Below are 22,997 nucleotides of genomic sequence, written 5' to 3'. Positions count from 1 at the left end.
CACACCTGGCTCTGCTGTGTGCTCCTCTGACAGACAACACTGATCCACCCCGGGGATGGAGCAGCAGCAGCGACGTTCAGCACGTCCTGTTGATGTCTATTCACCCTGACAGCTAAAGTGGAGACAATAATGATACTTGCAGCAGGCACCGATTATCGTAGGTGCCGTGTACAAACAGCATGCCCTAGTTCTCTGCTAATGACCCTTGGACTCTCCCCCCCCCCCCCCCCCGCTCCTTCATGCAGACAGAAGCCTGTCCCATTAGGTCACAGCGGTGAGGAGGAGGAGGAGACCGGGGTGCATGTGAGTGCACTGGGCAGCAGTGTCTACCCCTGAGCCGCAGTCCCCCCCAGATGTCCCCACTCCTGCTGTGAGAGCGGGGACGGGTTCCCTGGGTCTTTCACCGCGAGTATTTTTTTTCTCTTGAATAAGCTAGGTCTCGGTTGTGAGAGAGCACAGGACACCTTCCAGCGGCATCTTTAGTGCTCGTAGCAAAGGACAAAAGCTTCGGCTCCCCGGGCTTTCGGGGAACGAGTGGCCGCCGACAAGCTGCCGGCTCTGACACTCGTTGAGTCAGTGGGGGAAGAGATCTTAAACTCGCACAGCTTTAATTCGAGCGGGGGGGCAGAGGAGGGAATCGGGCTGCCTGCGGAGCTGCTGTGCCAGCACAGCATCATCTCCGGGCTGCGCTGGGACAGCATCTCCACCGCCGCCCCGGCACGGCATCTCCTCTGCCGCTCGGGCACAGCATCATCTCCGGGCGGCCCCGGCGCCCTCTGGCGCTGCGGGCACGGCGGGACAGCCGGACAAACACCCGGGGGGAGCCCCTCGGCCGCGGTCCAGCTGGGACACAGCCCCGAGGGAGCGGGGCTCGGGCTGCGGGCGGGATGGAGGCTGCAGCATCCTCCCCGTGGGGAGAGCCCGCCGTGTGCGTCACTCGGGCTCTCCGGAGAGGAATAAGTCCTACTTAGAGGTTTATTATTATTTTATTTTTTTTTTCCCCGAGACCCAGATTTCCTAAATCCCAGTTCAATTTTAAAATAGCTCTTCGAAGGATTCCAGCGCCCCCGCCCGTGCGTGGTCCGCGCTGGGAGCATCCCTGGCGCGGGAGCAGCGGTGTCAGGAGCGGCAGCAGCTGGTGAAATTCGGCTGCTGGGGGGAAAGAAAGCGCTGCTGGAGCACAGCGAAGCGAACCGTGCCCGGTGTACTCCTGTACTGATGGCAGACACGGCAGTGCCCGCGTTAAAAAGCAGGTTTTGGATTTAATCCGAGGAGAAATTCGCACGCTGCACCATGTGGTGTTCAATGTGTGGAAATAGCTCCTCGATCTTAGAGAAGCTCTGTGCAGAGTTTTTACTGAAATGAATAGATCATGCTCGGTTTCATATCAATAAACATGTCTTTACTGATTTCATATGTTAACCAGTTTATGATCAAAATCTTATAAATAGAATTATATTAGGACACATCCCAAGAACCCATGCAGGGTTACATAGCTGAAAATACACACAACATTCTATAACTACAACTAGAATGCAAGACACCTTATAAACTATTAAATCCCCAATATTCTGCATGTCTGCATTAGCACTGAAGGCAATGTGGGAAAATGCAATTTCGCATGAAGAGCACCATCTTGAAATGAAAAATGGTTTGAGCAAAATCTCAAATACAGTCTTCCAGGTGCTTTGTGAAGTTACATCAGTATAATCTTGAAGGGCTGTGACAGTTCACCTCGGTTGAAGACTTGGCCAAAAATGTTTGTTCTTTAACTCATCATAGGGCAGAAAGAATCTTTAGTGCCAAGAAGTGAATTCATGTTATGGTTATATCACAGTAAAAACAAACAGACAAACAAACAAAAAATCCCAAATACAAACAAAACATACACACCCCCAACAAGCCCTCCAAATCCTGAAATTAAAAAGACTGTTAGAACAGAAAAAAAAGGATGAAAGTAGAAGATGGAAGGAAGAGAATGAAGAGAAGGAAGAAAAAGCCTTTATGGAACTTGTCTCTGTTCTTAAAATTGATGATCAGCACTCAGTACAGCAAGGAAACGTCACCACCCTGGAGTTTCTCAAGTATCTGTTGAGTGTGAGAAGACTCTTACAAGAATTCAGCCCAAATTCATCTGATGGGTCAAGATAAATTCAATATGTAGCTATTTAAGCTTAATATTCAATCTTCTCTTTAAAGATAAACTCTTACAATTCTTTTCATTTAATATAGTCTTACTAGAATTAAATTTTAAAATCAATATGGAGTCCAGAGTGCAACCTTCTGAGTTTTCTTCATTTACTCTGTCAATATTTTTTGATGTAATAAAAATAAAGATATTATTACCGCATGAAACTTATGCCAGAGGGGTGGGGGGAGGGAGGAGGGAAGAGCAGCAGGAAAAATCTGTGGTGTTTGACTGAAGGAATTTTCTTGTTGTGGGGGAGGGTGACTGGGCAGAAATTTTGACCCTAGTCCTGCAATTGGATCCATCAAGCCTGACCTCTCTGCTACTGCAGTGCTTGCTGGAGTCAGCAGAACTATGTGCTAAGTGCAGGGCTCTGTCCATGTGGAACTAACTGGGGATTTGGGACCATCCAGTTTCCTGCTGTGGAGGGAGGATGAGTTCACCTCTGTGTAAATTCCAGAAAAGAAGCAATAAGAGACACTTCCATAAGAGAAACTAGCATTTATTTTTAGATCCTCTGTTCTTTCACTCAATCCCACAGAGATCATGCTGAACACAGTGTGCCTCCCCTTCTCTAACTACCTGCTAACACCAGGCCCCCACTGCTGAAAAACAGCGTGTCCCATATTTCTCTAATGAGAAAAACCTCACACAGAGTTTGCAGTCACTGTTCAGTAGCCGCTGCTGCAGTTGCTAATCCAGCTTTGAGTCTGTTTAAGTGTTGTGCCCCAAATATGACTTCTGTCAGTGTCTTGTCCATCACTGCGGAGCACAGTGGTTGTTTTGTGCCCCCTCGCCACAAATGCTTTATTTCTTGGCAACCTCTAAGTGTACATGACAGGGAGTTGTGAAGAGAAGGAAGAGAAGGAAGAGAAGGAAGAGAAGGAAGAGAAGGAAAAGAAGGAAGAATGCAGGTCCATGCAGCTGGACAATGTTCTGAATGCACATCTCCACCCTGAGCCATGTCTCCTGGTTGCTAGAGGTGCTGCATAGAAACTTCCACCCGTCAGGGACATCAGGTTGGTGTGCAACTGCCTGTGCTCAAATGCCAACCTTCTCCAGCCCCCAGGAATGAGACCAATCACAGGTGGATGAAACCTGGCAAGAGCCCAGACAGCTGCACGGAAAAGTCAGAGAAAGCTGAAGCATCCCATAACGGACACCTGCTTTTAGCCATGCAGTGCCAGGCCAGGAGAATGACCCACAGGCACACCAGTCAGTGCCTGAAGTAACCAGCACCTCTTGGTGACTTCAGACACTGACTATTGCCCCCCAGGGCATTTTGTGTGGTGCCCACTCCAGCAGGGAGAGCTGAGATCAGGTTGAGCCCCCTCAGTGATATAAGCAAACCTAATGGGATCATCACAGGGAAATACTGGCTTGTCCAGCTCTGTTGCACCTCTAGGCACATCCAATAGCAGAACCTAAAACAGATGTGGAAAAACAAAATAAAAATGTAGGGGCTCATAGCATTGTCATTGCTCTGGGGTTTAAAAAGCTCCTGAACAAAGCTTTTTTGGATCTTCATTCTGGATTGCAACATTTCAGAGCTAATACACTTTATCTTTTGTTAAATACAGCTGTAAGAACATTTCACAGAATCATAGAATATTGTTAATCGGAAGGGACCCACAAGGATCATCAAGTCCAAATCTTAAGTGAATGGCCTATACAGGGGTCAAACCCACAGTCTTGATGTACAGGAACACCATTCTCTAATCAAATGAGCTAATCTCAAATTGTTGTGGATTCAATGCATGGAACCAAGTTGAACTCGAGCAAGAAAGTTTATCACAGCCCACAGTTGTCTAGATACTCTGGGGGCAACCTGCAGCCTGGGTTGTGTGCCTAAGACCCACATCCAAATAAGAAGGGACCTCAGAGGAGTTTCACCACAGCCCTCCCACAGAGCGGGGCTGCAGCAGCTGTGATTGTTGAAGTCCTTAACAGTGGTAGGATCACACATCTCTGCTGAGGCTCCCGAAAGATGCCATTTTCTTTAGGGACATTAACCTCATAGTTATTAGGACTCCTGGTGGGGGACTGTGCTTTGCCTCCTATCAGGCAGGTAAAGGAATTAAATTTGATACATGCAGGATGTCTTAGAGATCTATGTAAAAGTGGGCAGAAGCCACTATTTGTTTTCTCTGTTCTGAGGCGCTGTGGTTCAAGCAGGATTCTCCAAAAAAGTGCCTGCAGGACTGGGTTATGCAACAGGACTGGGTTGTCCAGGAAAAGCAAGCTAAGGAAGTCTAATCTGTAGACTGGACTTATTAATACGTAAGCTCTTCTAAAGAACCAGACAAAATTAAGACATAAAATGCACTTTCATGGATCAGACACTTGAGCACTTTTGAAGTTTCCCAAGCAATCAAGAATGAAAACACATCAAGAAAAAAATCAAGTATTTTCTAAAGATGCTGAAAGTCCAGGAGCAATCATGACCTTCCACAAACATTTTGTGCATTCACAGTTCACACTGGTTTCAGTAAGTCTGAAAACCAAGCTTCTTGTTGGAGAATCCTAATATGGATTTAGATCTTTGAGTTTAATAGCTTTGCTATTAATAGTTTTGCTATTAAATAATTAATACCTCTGCTATTAAGATGCATTGCAAGGGGCTAACAAATTTTGACAGAGAAAAAGGACGCGATCAGTTCAATATCTTCAGTGACACTGAACTGTATATAAATACCAAGATCTTGCTCACACTGTCTTATCACACAAGTGTTTAAAGAAAAGATTTTTTGGGATTGTTGCTGGCATCTCTGAGGATTGTTGTCTCTTGCCCATGATGATTTTATGAAGACAAAGGGTATATTTCCTCATAACGTGGAGGTGACAAGTTATTTCGCGCATAGTCTTCCAGGAGTCCTTCTGGTTCATCAGAACTGTCTTCTGACCTGAAAAGAGGAAGGGGAGCAGATGCAAAAAGAATTTGCCAAACACAGAGCATGCAAGTAATTTCAGTGTTTCATCCTCCCAGCCTTATCTGGGAAAAGTACACTCCCTGGCTTCTTGAGAAAATGCAGTGAGGTGAAGTTTTACTGAGATTCAGCTGCTTGCAGTGTTTTTTCATGAAGTTTGGAAGTGCCAGGAAGTGACCTTTTTCTTCACCCTGCCTATGCCTGTCACCCATATTGCTGAGGACAATGGGTCAGTCAGAAGTTTTACGAAAAGACCTTGGTAAATGAACTAACAGTGACTTGTGTCAGAAAGGATATAATTATGAGTATTACTATAATCAGAATACTTTTCCTTAGAGGAAAGAACTATATAAAATTATTTTGTGTGCAATTCGAGCAGCTCCATACTGCTGTGCAACACGAGCAATACTTTTTATGCCTCAGAACCAGGAAAAGAGAAAGAGCTGGAAGGTTGTTACAGTGGGAGAGCAGCATGTTGTGACCAGGCATATGCAGGAGGGAGAGCATCTGGTACCAGACTGATTCCTGCATTGTTGCAGAAATGCTGTTTGTGTGCTGACTCCTGCATTGTGATTGTGTTTGAGTGGAAGCCTCTGGCTCTACATGATGCCTTTTCCTGGTCTTAAAAAGTGGAGAGCCAGACAGGGTTAAGGGATCAGGGGTTTTACCTCAGTATTTAATAAGGATCCTTGCAGTGCCCTGTTTGGCCAAGGTGGATGAGCCACAATGCACACACACTGTGGGTCATATATATAATTTACAGACCTTACAAATCAGCATATCTCACAAGGATGTCCCAGTGGGAGGCCTGGATGAATGGTGTGATATTCCCCCCTCTGAGGAATTCCCCCCTGGATGGGCCAAATCTCCAGTTTACAGAACATGTTCTAGAGAGGACCTTGGTTTCCCAAGACAGTGTAAGGTTTTCTGGGGTACTATAAAGCCTTTAGGATGTTTGGTCTCCTGGTCTAACAGAATACCAGCGCTATGCTAAGTTATCAGGCTTAAGGAATTACAAGTATGCATGCTAGGAGTACCGAAGATACATAAAAGTTATATAAAAGCTACATAAAACAAAAGGCAAAAAATCATCTTGGCATCATACGCATAATAATGTAAAGATAATGGTAAGATAAACATAAGAAAACCTCCCCAAACAGGAGCACATATATCTTAAAAAGCAACAGGAGATTTAGTTGACTGAAAATTGAAAGGCATTTATAAGTGAATTTAAATTGTATACACTTTCCAGGAAAAGCATGTTTCCTCACTCAAGAGGAATTCCTAACAAAGACAAAAACAAGTCTGAGAAGGAAAATACCCTGGACTAGCTGTAGTTTCTTACAAAACCACACACAGCACTTAAAACATTCAGAAGCCTGCGTCCAAACACACTTTCAGGAAGGTGTACCTCTGACTCCTGGGATTCTCCGCAGGATAAGGAGCGTAGTTCTCATCTCCAGCGAAAGCCAGGTTATCCAGGGCATAGGCAGGGCAGAAGTGAGCAGCAGCCGCGGTGAGGACGGGCGAGGTGCTGGGGGCAGCCGCGCTGCAGCAGCCGAGCACGGGGTGAAGGCAGCCGGCGCCCACGGCAGCGCATTCCTGGGATGGGTACGGGGGAGGGATGTACTGCACCACCGTGGCACCATGGAAGGTTATGGGCTGGTTAATGCCCGTGAAGACAAAGGACTGTCCGCTCGCAGCCTGGTCAGGCTCTGACGTGTTTTCCTCTCTTTCTTTACAGGGCTTGCAGGTGAGCATGTTAAACTTACAAACGGCGATCAGGATAAAAGTCACCCCGACAGAGAGCAGGATAGGCCCCAGCAACTGAGTCCACTCCAGGTGAGTAATGCCATCGTATTTTATCCATCCCATCACGGTGAAAGTGATCCCCACCAGTCCCAAAAACACACCTGAAAAGAGCAGAGTGGTGCCAGCCTTATCCCCATCTGACACCAGGGCATCAGATCTGTTTGGCTGACAAGGAGTGACGGAAAAGACATTCAAGGAAAAATCTTCTACATTGTTGTTTTGCTCCATTACTGAGTGTAAGGTATCTTCTCCTTCAAGAGAAAGGGGGCTTGTAAAGGACTTGGCTGAGCATTTAAAGTCGAAGGTTCACGTTAGTTATTCAAGAACTTTGTGTGTGTATGGTTAACAGAGTCCATGATTTGAAAGAATAAACTTTGCTTGGAAGAACAAAGGTCTGGGAAGTGAAGCCTGAAGCCACCACTTAAGATTTCTGGTATTACCACCATCGCTTCTGAAATGGATTCACCCCTACATGACTGCCTGTCTCTTTGTGTTTCTCCTTCTTTAGTTTGGCACCCATGATAGTGTGCTCATTCTGGATAGCAGAAAAAGCAAGCTGGAGCTATTGCAGCTTTTCCTTGGCCCCAGCTAGCTGATGCATCCAACATATGGACAGCATATGTTTAGTCAACAGCAGTGAGGAGATCCTTGCTCTCCACTTCCTGCTCCATTTTCCACAGGAAAATTCCACATGGCCATTGCTAGGAATGCTTTTCCATGCTCTGAAGCGTGACATTTATAGTCATGCCTGGACCTCTGCTGCAGCTCATTTTGCAGTTCACGGTTAAAAAAAAAAATCAAAGCAGGCTGATACTTTTCTGGGGCAACCACTAGGTGAGCAGGATGGTAAGTGGCAACAGGATGGAGAGTGCTGAAAAGCCTGGGAGAGCTGATGGTTGCGGGAGAAATGTTCTTTCCAGACAGCCAAAGCTCTCCAGCTGGTTGAAGGCAGCATAATTACCCTATGTTCCCCCTTAATTCTGGATATCTTTTATTCTGGGTTTTAAGTTTTACAGAGAACAATGCCCAAATATCCTGAATAGCACGTCACTGCAGAAATGAGAAAGCAACTCCTGTAATGCTGAACTTGACAGAGTGAGGAAACTTATCCTGTACTCACAGGTACCTGGGATTCTTCTTCATATCACAATGAATTGTTCTGCTGAACTCATTCTCATATATTAAAGACAGATCACTGACTTTTGAAATTTCCCGTTTCCTAACAGTTTCAGACTAAAATAATTGCTGTTGGATGGTTCTGGTAGAATGTCTTTGCATAATTCCTTAAGGAGGAAAAATTCCAGCTACTCTGTCTTGACTAGCATGGCAGGGTGCTACACACAGGACATTGATTACTGTTCAGGCAGTAGAACGCATAATGCTATTTCCTGCTACCAGCAGCTCTGGGGAAGCAAGCTTATCCTGAGATTTATAAGATTAAAAATAGCTCTAGAACTAGAAAATTTACCTTTCAGACTGCTTCTTCAAAGTCAATAAAAGTGCCTTTATTCTACTGTGCATTCACATCACACTGTGTGACAACAGCTCTCTCCTGGAAAGGGCTATTCACCAAATTTGGCACCTTCAGAACTGATGCTGAATGCAATTCCAGATGTCTTTCTCATTTTTTAGCACATCGACCTTGAGGAATACTAGTGCTGGATTCCTTAAAAAAACAGCTGTGAAGCTTCCAAACTCAACACTATTAAGTCACCCCTGTTACCCAGGGTGGCAACAAAATTTCTGACAAATACACTCAAGCCTACCCCACAACACTAACTCTAGTCAGACTTCTCTGCACCTCTTGAGCAAAGAGATCAGTCTTGCAATGCAGTGGTTTTGTATGATGACAACTAAACTAGAAAGTGTTGAAATACTAGATAAACTGTCCTCGCATTGGTAATTATAGCCAAAGTCTAAGTCACCTTTAACCTTACATTCGTTAAACTTAATGGAATGAACTGTTACTGCTCTTTACGAGTCAGGTTTTTCCATTCCATGAATCATCTTTGCCAGGGCTGAATTTTTCAGGCTTTCCAACATCCTCTTAAAAGCAGCACTATATTATAATAGCTATCTAGCTAATAGTTTATACAGATACAGTGTCGCCCTGCTCCTTTCATTCATTCAAGAACTCTGCAACTGCTATTTGCAATGGGATCATACTGGAGTACTTCCTCAATCCCACAGAATGGTCCTCAGATCCTGTCTGGAATCAGAATTTTCCGAGTTGAGTGTTGTGTCATCCCACAGCTGTCTCTTTGCCTCTGGTCTAGGACATGACTTCATGATTGCTGAGCAAGTGTACAGTAGAGCTGGAGAACACAGGCTTTTTTTTTTTTTTTTTTTTTCCAAAGTACATGCCACTTGAACTCTTAAAACAGGATGGAAAACACTCTCCATTTGCTGCACAAAGATCTACATTAAAATCAGTCTTTTCCCTGTAAACTGTCCCTTCTCTGTAAGACAGTTTCCTCTATGTCTCCCCATATTTCTCCAATTATTGGCCCAGAGAGTGGTAATGCTGCAGTCAGGCAGCTGTCAAGGTCTTAAGAGATCACTGGATCACACTGATTGTTTTAAGACCAGTGCTTTTCTTTGCCAGTTAAGTGTGTATTCTGGGGACTCACTTAAAAATGTTGATTTACTAAATACATCCCTTTTACCTGGTATGACTCCTAAGCAAAAAGAGTTTTGTAAAACCAAGGAAAATTGGTCAGAGTGAAGTTTTTCAGAATGAGTGCTGTTTTCATATCTCAACACAGTTTTGTTCTCATCTGCTTCAGACCTTACCCTTGAACACAAGCATTGCTTTGCTTTCTGCTCCTCCACCTAATTTTCTATTACCAGACTTTCTGCATTTGCCAGACTTCCCCTGCAGTGCTTGCTGCTGGAAGCAGGTGCTCTATACCCTCTCTAACCTGTTTGAAGAGACACCTTAGTGAACACTGGCAGGCCACCACTCAACCCCTTTTTCTTCTCCTTACGTTACCTATTTTTACACAGTTGTTCACATTATCAGCCTGTTGTAGGAAGGTTGTTTTCTCACCTGCCAGTTATGTAAGCAGGGACTTAGTAAAAGAACACCTAAAAGAAGCTGCACAACACATGGTATGGCACACTGATTAGCTTGAAAATGAGTAAGTACAAATTATCATTCCATAATGTAGGGAGACTAAGGAGCCAGTGATCTGAGTTAGTGGGACCTTTCCCTAGAGAAAGGTAACTGCACATGGCATCTTCAGTAGGGAACATGAATTACACACATAAGAGCAGTACATGAAGAACCACTGTGAGTGCGCCTTTCACCCCTGAACCACTGCACTGCCAGCCCCAAAGCACAAATAAATTGTGAGGAGCAGGTTCAGCCAGCTGCCCACAACTGCATTTACCAGCAAGGTGGCTTTATATGCTCTGCAGATTGTTTTTTTGTGAGCAAGCACACCAAAATGAAGATTTTTCCATGCCTAATTGTTGAGATGCATGCACGTATGATAGAGGGAGGAGCACTGATCCTCCAGATGAAGTTGGGCATGTTCACTGCAGAAATGTGGAGGTATTGGCACTACAAGTCACCACTGTGAAGGGATAGGAGGGAAAAGGGATAAATGGATACATTTATCCACAAAGATACATCCACAAAGATGGGGAGGGTGCAATCCAGCAAGTGCTGCTACCACAAAAACATCTCAACATTTCAAAGACCTGTGCAATCTCAGTTTTTCAGATGAGTTAACTGTTCATTTTTCTAGCTGTTGTTGATGGAAGAACGAAGACTCTTCCTAGAGAAAAGGCATGAATTTGTATTTTTGTGAATTCCTCTCATATGCAAAGGATTGCAGTGTTGAAGTTAGAAGAAGAGCAATGTCAGCACAGGCAGCAAGAGAGACCTTAACTTCACTTAGAGAGGGCAATCGGCCCTTACCTCCCACTTTGCCTGTTTAAGTAAGTGTGAATCAGTAACCAGCTTGATTTGCTCCCTAGCATTTGTATGTCAAACACTTAAGCTAACCTTAGGGCAGAAAGAGGGTTATAGCACCATTAGTGGGACAGTAAAGTATCTCACTTCCTCAATAAAAATGCTATTCCGTATTATTTTAAGCTACTTTTATAGCTTTACAAGGTGTTGCTTCCTTTCTAATACAGACATTTCACTCCTACTCCCCACATCAAAAATTCCTCCCTCTAATGCCATTCACCCAGTGGTAGCCTTCAGTGGTGAGGGCAGACCTGATAGCCTCTTCCTCATTTTCTGACCTTGCTGCAACAGGTTTCAACAACACAGTAAGCAAATACTGTTGCACTGGCTATGTTAACTACTTCAGTGCTGAGCAGTTTATGGAGGTGCACCCAGCACATCCACTGAGTTTTCAAGTAATGGTTTTCTAAGTCAAAACCAGAAGATGCTAATACAGCTGTAAACTGATCTATTTCCTAAGCATCTTCTCAAAATTACACAGAGATAAATTCCATGTTCAATCCTTGTTCTCAGTGGTAACAACCTATCCTTCCCAGGAAACTCAGATGCTGAGTTTGAAGTCAGGTCAGCAGGTTTCTGAACCATGGTTTCTGCGAAGACTGATTTTTTAGAAATAAAATGATCCACAATGAAGTGGATCACACACTGAAGACTCTGCAGTAGATGTTCAAAATACAATAACCTTGAAGGAAAACAAGATTACATCTCTGTTACAGAGAATTCACATGAGTCAACATATTCTGCCTGATTTGTCTGGTCTCTTGGGTACATCTTGGGAACAACTTACACAGCAAATTGAAGACAGCAGAAAAGGTTGATACCTTTTCAGTTCATCACCAGATGCAACTGCTCTTTAAAAAAAAAAAAGATGATGAAATATTTCCAGAGTTGTTTAAATGTGTTTTGATATTTAGCCTTTTCAGAAATGAGTGTTCTGAACAACAGCATAAAGCTAACATGGGCTTTGTTGCATGGGATCTTTCCAGTAAAATACCCTTCTGTTCTTGCTATATAATGGATAAATTGAGAGAGAAACAGGCTGCTTAGACACGTGCAAAGCTTTGTATGCATGAATCATGCACGACAGTGAGCCCCGCTGTTTAAACAGTAGAAGCAAAGGCTTAAAAAATAATCACAAAGATGGCAAACTACAGCTTGTATTGCAGATTCCATATAAGAGGAAACATCCTTGAAAAATTCCCCGGGGAAAAAATGTTTGAGAGAAAAGAGGACAAAATGCCTACTGGCTTTTGTGGATTCCCTTTCTTCATACAGACATTTCCCATGGCTGAGTCACGCCAGTTTAATCAGCTCCTACCTACTAAATCCCCCTCTGTGCTGCATTTGCTCATTACTCTGCGTGCCTAAGCCCCTCAGCTCCATGGCTGGCTAAATATACCTCCCTCACTGATTTGTTTTTGTGTGGCTGCACCAAGAGCTGTCCTAGCACAACTGAGGGAACAACACAGAATTGTAAATAAATGGCAAATGCAGGAGCTCCTGAACAACTCTTTAAAGCAGTCAGCAGGTGAGAGGCAGGTTCATAGAAAGATGAAGGCAAGGCAATCACCTTTCCCTAGGCACAGGAGGGAATTTAAGTTCTTAATTTATAGTTTGGCACTCAGTTATAGCCAAGTTCTCTGAAATTCAGCATGGTAGATGAGAAGTGGAGGTGTAACTGAGGTCCCAAAGAACACAGAGACACAGCTGAACAATTCAGAGATCACTCTTGCAAAAAGTTTTAATGCTGGCAAATTCACCAGGCTGAACCAAGTCAAAAGCGTAGCCCTGCCACTTTTCTGGGCACAGTCTGTTTTTCTCAAACAGCATTCAGAGCAAGTTGTAAAACGTCAAAGATCAGCAGCAACCTAGTTCCTTCTAATTACCTTTACCTACTACAAACTAATCCTTCAGTTTGGGAACAGGTGCAAACAAACACAAAATAGAGTTAGAAACTCCATTCTGAAAGCAGACCACTACTACTACCCTGGGGGTGCAGCAGGATGGAAGAGCTGAGAGGGGTGTACTTCTGAAGGGTCTGTCAAGTGCTGTGTCATTTAAAAACCTGTGTTGTATGGGTTTCCACAAAACTGCCTCTCCTGCATCTGCTGATAAGCAACGTCTGCACCAGAATGGTGAAAACACCACTGCTTTGTGGTGCTCAGTCTCAACACAATAAGCACTCCATGTATAATCCATGAATGATGATATAAAACAGCAGAATAATCCCCCTGAAACCAGTCATTACCACAGTTAAACTGTTAGCCTATTAACTGTCCTCAGGGCTGCCTTTGGGCTCTTAACTGCAGCTAAAACTGATTTTCATAGGGATTACACTTACATAAGGACCAGAGATAGTCTAAATATGGAGTGTTTGTTACCAGGCAGAAAAAAGGTGACCATTGAAGCTCCTCATGGTACCTTTGGTACCAACCTTAACATCCCTAAATGAGAATGCTCCCCAAGTAATTATAAAGGCCATAACTTTGCAAACAAGCATTTTCCACAAAAGTCATGCAAAAATAGAAATAAAAACACTTCCTAACTGTTTCTTTCTTTGAAACTCCAAACAGATTTAATTAAAATAATCAAAAAAGTTGGTTTCTACTTAGTGGCTTCATTATAAAAAGAACAGCTTTAAATAGAAACTGAAGCTGTAACAGAACAAGATGGGTGTTTAATGTTCTTGCAGTGAACTCCCTTCAGGCTACTTTACTTTAGAGGCCCAGCCTTCTCTAATATTCCTTGAAATCCAAGTTCATTGTTTATTCTTCCTGATGAAAAATTAGACACAGCCAACATTATTGCTTTTATTATAAAATGTAAATAAATTCAAAAACTGTAAATCTCTGTGTACATTTCAATTAAAAATTAAGTGAACTGTCAGTCCTTTATGAGCTGGTGTCAGATGTAGCTAAGGAAATAGATGAAAAAGATGAGGAAGAAGATGGTGAATATTCATTATTTGTTATTGATGCTTTTTCTTCATATTTTGGTGGTGATTCAGAAGAAAGGTATAGCATTGGTAAAATATCTGAAGGTGAGTTGCTTCCAGAAATTGTATATATGGATTCATAGTCTCTAACAGCAACTGTTCTTTCATCAGCAGCAAGCTGTGCTCTATAAAACACAAAACTATGTATTAGCATAATTCATTTATCTACAGTGAGTGAAATTTGACTTGATTTACATAAACATACATGTATGCACACACTTCCTAAAAATCCCTGAAGCAAAGAACTTGCATAAGCATTAGGATTTCATTCTGTGGGCTAGAACATGACTCATATGAAAATTCTGTAATTCCAGAGGGGAAGAGCAAAACAAGCTCCTTTCTAACCTTTCAGATCACCAGGCACAGCCTGGCTTATGGGTATTAGCTGTTTCTGGCTGTGCTGTTCCACAATCTTACTAAATCTTCTTCTGATCCTTAGCTCCTAATGTATCTTCCTTTTGTAGTGTATCACATACACAGTCCCCTTCCTTTATGAAAGGTGGTTACTAGACTAGACTTAGAACTGCACCAAAAAAACCACAATCCCTAGCCATTTGAGATCTTACAGGAAAGGCAATCAAACCTTTATTAGGCATTCCAGCAATCCATGACAAACATAACAAGTCGTATTCCAGCTCAGAGCTGGAGAAACACAAGTGACTGGACCTGACCAGACTGCAAATTTTCCAGTGACATTCAAGGTGAGCAGCCAAGGATTCCCTATCCTCCTCTAACCATTACAGCTGGATCAAAATTGGTTGAACCCACATTCTTCTGGTACTTTGCTCATCTCATCCTGGAGCTGGCCCTCAGCATACTGTTCAGCTGCTTCCCAAGGAAAGGGAAGAACTTGTTCCTCACGATTCACTCCCAGAGATGATTCCTGCTTTTGTACACACATGTGTATCCATATCAATACTGAGTGAGGAGCACAAACACAGAGCACAGCCACCTCATCTTCAATGTTGTTACTGATCTGTGAGGCTTTTCAAAGGAGAGAGAAATACTACAAGACAAATGCTGAGGTGCTACATAACAGATTGCAGGAAAAATGCAAGCAATTCTGGGATGAGACCATGACTCAGCTTATTAATTGCAGCACAGTGCTTGCTGACAGAACACTGAGCAATGGATCAAAGAGGCAAATCACCTTTGTCCAGTAGCCACCAACTTAGGAAATGTGTGTCCCCTGCCATATTTGGGATCTTCAACCATGGCACCATTAGGAACAAGGAGCCCATTGCTTCTCTTTCATGGAAGTGCTTGGGAAGCAATTCGCACTGGTCAAGATGCCCTGACTGCCAGCAAGTGCTGAGCCACGGGAGAGCAGGACTGAGTGAAACACCCAGAGGCAGTGTCAGCTCGGCAGGTCTCTGTGAGGACACTGGCAAGCATGGAAAGGCAACAGCTAGAGCATCCCCATCAGAAAACATCACAGGCTGAGGTCAGGCATTCTGGGTTGTGTCCAAGCCTGAGGTGTTTTATCCACTCCACTAGATACTATTCCAACAAACTGCCTCTATGTGTACATATGTTCACAAGACAGAGAAATCCACACAGGTATTAAATCATACCCACATGATTTTCAAACAGCTCCAGGGATGGTGACTCCATCACTTTCCTGAGCAGCCTGTTCCAATGCTTTACAAACCTCCTCACAAAAAACCCTTTCCTAATAACTAAGATAAACTTTTTCTGACAGCCATTTCCTCTTGTCCAGTCATTTGTGATCTAGCAAAAGAGACCAATCCCCATCTTGCCACAATCTCCTCTCCAGCAACTGAAGAGAACAATAAGGTCAAGTCTTCTCTTCTCCAGACTGAAAAACTCCAGCTCCCTCAGCAACTCTTCACATGACTTGTGCTTCACCAGCTGTGCTGATCTTCTTTTGTCACACTCCAGAACCTCAGTGTCTTTCTCACTGAGAAGGACCCAAAACTGAACTACAGAATCACAGAATAGCCTGGGTTGGAAAGGATGTTAAAGTTCATCTATTTCCAACTTCCCACACCTTGGACAGCGACATCTTTCACTAGACCAGGTTACTCAGAGCCCCATCCAATATGGCATTAATCACTTCTACAGATGGGACATCCACAACTTCTCTGGGCAACATGTTCCAGTGTCTCACCACTCTTACAGTAACAAAATTCTTTCTAATATCTACTCTAAAATTTCTTTCAGTTTGAAATCAATCCCCCTTGTCCTGTCACTACATGCTCTTGTAAAAAGTCCCTCTCCATCTTTCTTGTAGGCTCCCTTCAGGTATTGGAAGGCTGCAGTTAGTTCACCCTGAAGCCTTCTAAGCCTTCTCTTTTACAGGCTGAACAAACCCAAATCTCCCAGCCTTTCCTTACAGGAGAGGCACTCCAGATTTCTGTCCTCTTGGTGGCCTCCTCTGGACTCACTCCAACAGTTCCATGTCCTTCCTGTGCTGGGACCCCAGAGCTGATGCAGCACTGCAGGTGGGGTCTCAGCAGAGCAGAGCAGAGGGGCAGAATCCCCTCCCTCACCCTGCTGCCCGCACTGCTCTGGATGCAGTCCAGGACATGTTTGGCTCTCTGGGCTGTCAGTGCCCATGGCTGGGCCATGTCCATCCCCCAGCACCCCCAGGTACTTCTGGGCAGAGCTGCTCTGATCTGTCCATCGCCAGCCTGTGCTGATACCAGGGGCTGCCCTGACCCAGCTTTAGCACCTGGCCTTGTTAAAACACGTGAGATTATCACAGACCCACTGCTCCATATGTCCAGATCCCACTGGATAGCATCCCATACTTCAAGTCTGACAACTACATCACTCAGCTTGGTGTCATCAGCAAATACAATTGTATATGTCATTAGTGAAGATCTTTAATAACACTGGTCCCATTATGGACCCCTGAGGGACATCACTTGCCACTGAAGTCCACTGGGACTCTGAGCCATTGACCACTACGCTCTGGATGTGACCGTCAGGGCATCCTGACTTGTGCAAATTGCTTCCTGAGTACTTCCATGGAAGAGAAGCAATGGCTTTGTTGTTCATAAGAGTGCCAAGGTTGAAGATCCCAAGTATAGCAGGGGATACACATTTCCTATGTTGCTGGCTACTGTCACCACTTTTCCAGCCACTGTTTATTGCGAGTGTCCTTTCTTTGACCTTCCATTTCTGGTTAATGTACTGTGCCTGTAGAAGCCCTTCCTGTTATTCTTTGTGTCCCTTGCCAGCTTCAGTTCCAGTTTTGTCACCTTGGCCTTTCTCATCTCCTCCCTACACAACTGTGCTTGAACTCTAAACTCTTCCTAGGTTACCTGTCCTGGTTTCCACTGCCTGTGAATTTGCATCTTTTCCCTTAATTTTGACCAGCAACTTCCTGCTTAGCCATGCTGGTCTCTTGCCCTCCTTGTCTGATTTATTGCTCCTGGGGATTGCCAGCTCTTGCACTCTACGGAAGAGCTCCTTAAAGATCTGTCAGCTCTCCTCTACTCCCTTGTCCCTGAGGGCAGTCTCTCAGGACATTCCACTGACTGGCTTCCCAAAGGTCTCTGCTTTCCTAAAGTTCAAGAGCCAGACTTTTACTCCTTCCCCACCCCTATCCCTCAGGACTGCACACTCCCCCAGGGCATGATCCCTGCAGCCCAGGCTGCCTCCAGTCTTGGAGCCCCAGTTAGCACACTTGCCCTGGTGACCAGCAGATTCTGTATGACATTCCCTCTGGCAGGGCTATCACCTGGGTCAGGAAGTTTTCTTCCTCACATTCCAGGAGTCTCCTGGGTTGCCCACAGCCCTCCAAGCTACTTTCCCAAAGCTGCTGGGGTGGTTGAGTTCCCCTGCAGGGCAAGACCCTGCAGGCACAAAGCCTCTTGTGGCTGGAGCAGGAAGGTTTGGTCCATGGGCTCCCCTTGGGCAGGCAGCTGTAGCAGACAGAGGGTTCTCTTTGCTGCCTCAGTCTCTGACTCCTACCCACAGGCTTTCCACCCGCTCACAGGTACTCTTCAGGGACAGCTTTTCACACTCAACCCACCTCTTGCTGCAAAGAGCAAGCCTTCTGCCTCTACTTCTTTCCCTGTCTCTTCTCAACAGCCTGTAGCCACTAAAAGTCACACTCCAGAAACAGGATTCATCCCACAAAGTTTCAGGAATGGCAACAAGGTCATAGCCTTCCAGCAACACAGTGGTTTCCAATCGCTCCAGTTTGTTGCCTATGCTGTGTGCATTGGTGTAAAGGCAACTTGTCTGAGATGCTGGTCATGCTGCCTTCCTAAAGGAACATGCCTTACTGCCTTTGGGACAGTTATCCAGTGTTTCCTTCTGGCTTCTGTTACCTTAGAAGCCCTTGGCTCAACTATGTAAGAGACTGCAAGGGTGTTCCAGTGTGGCCAGCACACTCCAGACTCAGAAGCAGAGGACCCCTGCAAGGATCTTGTCCTTCCAATCTTTAGTGGTCCCATTGTCCACACTGTTGTTGATACAAGCCTGAATGCAACTGGCTGCCTTGGCCACCTGGGCACACTGATGGCTCATGTTCAGGAGCTGTTGACCATCATTCCCAGGTCCTTTCCTGCCAAACAACTTTCCAGACACTCATCACCAACAGCAGTGGTGGTGCTTCCAACTGTCACCAAACAGGTTGTATTTCTGTAAGAGGTCTACACAGCAGTAGGGGAAGATGTTGGAAAATTCTTTTAACTTCAGTGTAATAACTGCATTATCACTATATTCATCGTTAATACTTAGTTTAGTCCTATACAGTACTTAGCACAAATACCAGAGACTAGTGTGGTCTTGTGTTAATTCCTACATCTGTGACTTAAAAGTCTTGTTCCAGTTAACGCTTCCTTGTATCAGAGATTAATACACAGTAGCTGATATCTTAGTTTTGAGAACAAGGGTTGTGTGTCAGAGCAAAGAATGGTAGGAGTAGTACATTATGACCTGATGACTGATTCGAGATACTCTCAAGGAGAAAAGACTCATCAGAAGATCTGGAACCATATCCAAACAAGTCCATGGAAATAATCAACATATATGCATGTATTCAGGAAATGTGATGAAGATGTACTATTTTCAGGAATATAACCAGGTCTGCTAGGTTACTGAGCATACCTGCTTTGTGGAGAACTCCCCATGCCTCCAGCACTGCTAATGAACTCATGTTGGCTTTGTAACCTAACAAATTGGTTGGAGAGTTTATCTCTCAGCTTTCAGTGACACGGTGTTGCATGCACAGTCTTGTGAATTACAGTCATCACAGGATAGCCCCATTCAACTTACTGACTCACAGCTCAAACCCAGGTTGATGTAGGACCATTCTAAAGATATTAAATCAAGACATTTCTGAAACATTAAGGACCTGAAAGTAAGTTAGGGACTCCAGATATGTGACACTTAGCTCTTCTGGCTAGATCTAGCTCTGAGTTCTAGTATGTGGCCCTTACAATGACCTCTTTCAGTCTCAAGTTAACAGCCTACACAGGTAACCCACAGGAGATAAAAAACCCTGCAAGCTCTTGTGGCACAGGCAAATCATTGGTAAGCTGGCAGCTGCTGCTCCCTGAGCTTGGTGGTGTCAGTATCAGGCAATTCCGTTACAATCCATTTATGTAAGGAATGGCTGCAAGGGAAAGGTACATCTCAAAATGAAACTGGCTCCACAGCCTCCCTTATCAGCATGCTGGAGCCTTCTGTGATATCAAGGAATCCTTTAATCTTGACACATCCCCACAGCAGGAACAAGGCAAACCAGCACAGCAGGTGTCACTTCCTCAAGGCAGAGATAAGGGACACGGGAGAACTGACCACACTGGCAGATAAAGTAACACTCCCAGGGTCTTTGGGCAGGTGTCATAAAATACTTGCTGCTCTGTTTCCACAGGGGCTCCTAAAATCTGGCAATATGGATATCATGTCATTACTGCACTGCTGTCAGTGGCACCTCCTCTTGGACAATCTGTGGAAAAAATCTAGTAAGGGCCATTGAGTTAAGAATTTCAGAAGTTCTTTCCAGTCATAATAATAATAATAATTTAATCCTCCTAAAGGGCACTCATAGTTTCCCTAGTACTCCACAATATTTTAATGCCAATTCAAGTAAAGTATCTGAAGTTGAGTTATGCGCTAGAAAACTTTGTCATGTCAGTAGTTAATTTACAGTGATTATATAAGAACAGGGTCTTGGACACCTAAATAAACAGCTCAGATTTCTAAAGTCAGAGATGAACACAGTCTTACCCATCACTGAAGATAGAGTGGTACGGTGGAGGATTTTCACTTGTAGGCAAAACACTTGACATAAGACAATGTGTCACAGTTGGTGACATGGGGTCAGCAAAATAAGGAGGTGGTGGGGGTGGGAATAACATCACAGCATCACCTATAGGAAAGAGCACCAATTACTACCTCTGAAGAACTGAGCACCTCTGGTTATACTATTAACATCCTATAATTTTTACTTGGCTAGCTTTTTAAGATAAATGATCCTACATAGAGAATTGATACATTCTGGGCTATTGGAATAGGTTGGAGGTACACCCAAATCCTAAATAATCCCAAAATAAAGATGCAGCATATTTGTAAATGAAGGATTTAATTTACAAAATACAGCTGACAAGGGAGGGCATTTATCTAGCGAAGAGACACAAATATGGTTGACTGTCTACAAGAAGTGGAAGTGCAAGGCACACAGTTACTGTTGGAATGTTTTAAGGAGAGGAAAGTATTTAGTTTCCCTCCTAAACATAAAATAGGTCATTCTAAGCTTCTCCATAAGTACTGCAGTGCTATAATGGAAGTCATTAAGGGCTCTGAGGACTGATTTTGTGTGCCATGACAGTTTCCCTACTAAGTTACTTGTAGTTCAAGGCACACTAACCATGACTATTGATACATAGTTCACTACCTCAATATATTGTACAGCAAAAAAAAATCTATCAATTTCCACCCTGTAATTGAAGAGTTTAACACTTGTAATTATATCTCTGACTGATTGAGGATGTGGCCACAATTTAAAAAATACAGTATATTGGTTATGAATCAGAATCTTCTGTTTAACGGGTCAGAGCTCAAGGCTAAAATAAATCTTAAAAATAGTCATAGGAATCTGTGATCTGCAGTGTCTATTACACCATTTGAGAACAGATTTGGGGTTAGACTCATTTCTGTCAAGTTATGTTGCTTTACACAGTCAGACCTTTCTTTTTATGCCAAAGAAAGTCTCTGCCTTTTTGAGAAAGTTAACTGAACTGACCATACAGAAAGCATACAAGACAAAGTAACATTATTCTATTTTGGTTGTCTTGACATGGCAGAACTAACATGCTTAGAGCTCAAATAACTAATATCCAGATGTAAATTATTAGTGGAAAAAAACCCCATTAATTCCCAGTGTAAAGTTCCAACATTTTTTACTCACCTACTGTAACCTGAAAAGACTCAGGGCTCTGAGGATGTTCTTCACTTTCCGAGGCCTCTTGGCTGAGATTTAAGTTTTGCTTCTTCTTAACGTGAGCTATCACGAAGAAACACAACCCAGTGAGCACAATCAAAGGTCCCATGATCTGGAGTGACAGGAATCCACAGCCCTGGAGCTCCAGGTCAGAAGTGCCAGTGTGGTTGAGCTGTACTGTCTGCCAGCCAGGGCTGCAACCAGGAACCCAAATGCCCAGGATGCTAATTAACATCCCACTGGTTAAAAACAGGAATCCAAATATGAGAAACTGGGCAAACTGGCAGTTCCCACGACAGAAAACAAGGCTGTACACCTGCTCATTTTGCAACTGTCTTTGTCTAATGTACATCCTGGCCCTTGACCGTGCCAGTAAAACACAAACCAGCCCCGTCACAGCCAGCACTGGCCCTGCAGCCTTGAGGACCTCGTTACAGTCACTGAAGCTTCCAGATGGACACGACTGGAGAATAAACACTGAAAGAAGGAATCCAGCACAGAGCAACACAGCTCCAAAAACAAAAAGGAAAAAAATAAGTTTCCCATGTTGTCCATTGCTTCCTTCACCTCCCGGTGCAGGGACAGCCACTGGATACATCACAACAGGATCTCTGCCCAGCAGATGAGCTGTTGGAATTAAATGGCAGCAAACCACAGCAGATCTGCGAACATGAAAACACACAAACTAAAAGGAGGAAAAAAAAATCCCAGCAAGAATAGCTACATTTTATGTCTTACTTTCAAATTTGTTACTCAGCCTTTCTTGTATATACTCCAGTATTTTCTGTTTTGCAGCACCTCCACTACAGATTACAGGGCCTACTGAAATTTGCTCATTTAAATGCTTATGAAAGACAGAACTTGCTTTACAGTCCAACTTAAACCAACTGTAATTGCTGTTGTACAGCTAAATTGTTTCTTTAGAGAAACAGTCTTAAGATTAAGGGGACATTATTTTGAAACATTGAATATTTGGAATGAGGACAGGTTAGCTTTCCCCTAGAAAAGAGAAAGCTACAGGAAATTTCTGTGCTGAACTGCAGGAAGTGACAGCTTGTGAGAGATGGTACCTTAATGGAAATGAGCAATGACTATTAGACTTTTTAACGAAGTAAATCTTCTATTACACACCTTCTCTAAGCATATAAATCTTGCTTCTCTTTCCACAAGCAGTAAAGATCTTTCTGTTTCTCTCTTTAAAGGAGCTTCCTGTCCTATGCTGCTGCAAAACCAAGCACTGAGATGATTTTTTGTTCCGTTCTGAAATGACAAAACAAAAAAAGAAAATTAAAAACAACGTTCAAAAGACCAGTTCACTGATTTCACAGTTAGAGTAGGTAAGCATAGTGCTCCTACATTTTCTTTCAACTCCCCCTACTTGTGAATACTTTGTCTTTGCTCAAAAGATCTTTTATAAGAAATCAATGAAGGTTGCTCCCAGAAGGATTCTGAGCCCACAAGACTCTAGATTCAGAAGTAAAATAGAAGAAAACAGAAAACAGTATTGAGGCCAATAACAGCCCTTATGGCAGTATGGATAACAAATCAACTGGACATGGATTTACTGGGGAAAGGGAAGCCTGACTGAAAGGTAGGACACAATTCCAGTCAGCGAGCTCTAGCACAAAAAGAAAAACTCTGCTGTTACCTACAAGGAAGTTTCTGCTACTCTG

General features: G+C 43.7%; 2 protein-coding genes across 2 annotated transcripts; both read right to left on the bottom strand.

Moving 5' to 3' along the window:
* Positions 1-1,404: 1,404 nt before the first annotated feature.
* Positions 1,405-10,391, bottom strand: TMEM174 (transmembrane protein 174). Its single transcript, XM_066180730.1, has 2 exons — positions 6,527-10,391; positions 1,405-5,091 (listed from the first exon to the last, which is right to left on the bottom strand). Exons 1-2 carry the CDS (start codon positions 7,153-7,155, stop codon positions 4,989-4,991), a joined length of 732 nt encoding a protein of 243 aa, XP_066036827.1. The 5' UTR covers positions 7,156-10,391; the 3' UTR covers positions 1,405-4,988.
* Positions 10,392-13,702: 3,311 nt separating this feature from the next.
* Positions 13,703-22,581, bottom strand: TMEM171 (transmembrane protein 171). Its single transcript, XM_066182263.1, has 4 exons — positions 22,456-22,581; positions 21,292-21,986; positions 20,112-20,253; positions 13,703-14,026 (listed from the first exon to the last, which is right to left on the bottom strand). Exons 2-4 carry the CDS (start codon positions 21,920-21,922, stop codon positions 13,798-13,800), a joined length of 1,002 nt encoding a protein of 333 aa, XP_066038360.1. The 5' UTR covers positions 21,923-21,986; positions 22,456-22,581; the 3' UTR covers positions 13,703-13,797.
* Positions 22,582-22,997: the final 416 nt, after the last annotated feature.

The sequence above is a fragment of the Chamaea fasciata genome, unplaced genomic scaffold (genome assembly GCF_029207755.1).
Source record: "Chamaea fasciata isolate MVZ Bird 193981 ecotype frontalis unplaced genomic scaffold, bChaFas1.0.hap1 SCAF_4, whole genome shotgun sequence".
NCBI classification, from domain to species: domain Eukaryota; kingdom Metazoa; phylum Chordata; class Aves; order Passeriformes; family Sylviidae; genus Chamaea; species Chamaea fasciata.
The sequence above is the reverse complement of the archived record's forward strand: the minus strand, read 5'-3'. Positions and strand labels throughout refer to the sequence as shown.

What these genes read in the sequence shown, in the direction of transcription:
- TMEM171 (XM_066182263.1), bottom strand. Translation starts at nt 21,922, where the DNA reads ATGTATCCAGTGGCTGTCCCTGCACCGGGAGGTGAAGGAAGCAATGGA. An exon ending in GTCTTTTCAGGTTACAGTAG is followed by an intron (nt 20,254 to 21,291) that starts GTGAGTAAAAAA and finishes TCTTTCCTATAG; the next exon opens with GTGATGCTGTGATGTTATTC. An exon ending in CACTCTATCTTCAGTGATGG is followed by an intron (nt 14,027 to 20,111) that starts GTAAGACTGTGT and finishes TGTGTTTTATAG; the next exon opens with AGCACAGCTTGCTGCTGATG.
- TMEM174 (XM_066180730.1), bottom strand. Translation starts at nt 7,155, where the DNA reads ATGGAGCAAAACAACAATGTAGAAGATTTTTCCTTGAATGTCTTTTCC. An exon ending in GAGAATCCCAGGAGTCAGAG is followed by an intron (nt 5,092 to 6,526) that starts GTACACCTTCCT and finishes TCCTCTTTTCAG; the next exon opens with GTCAGAAGACAGTTCTGATG.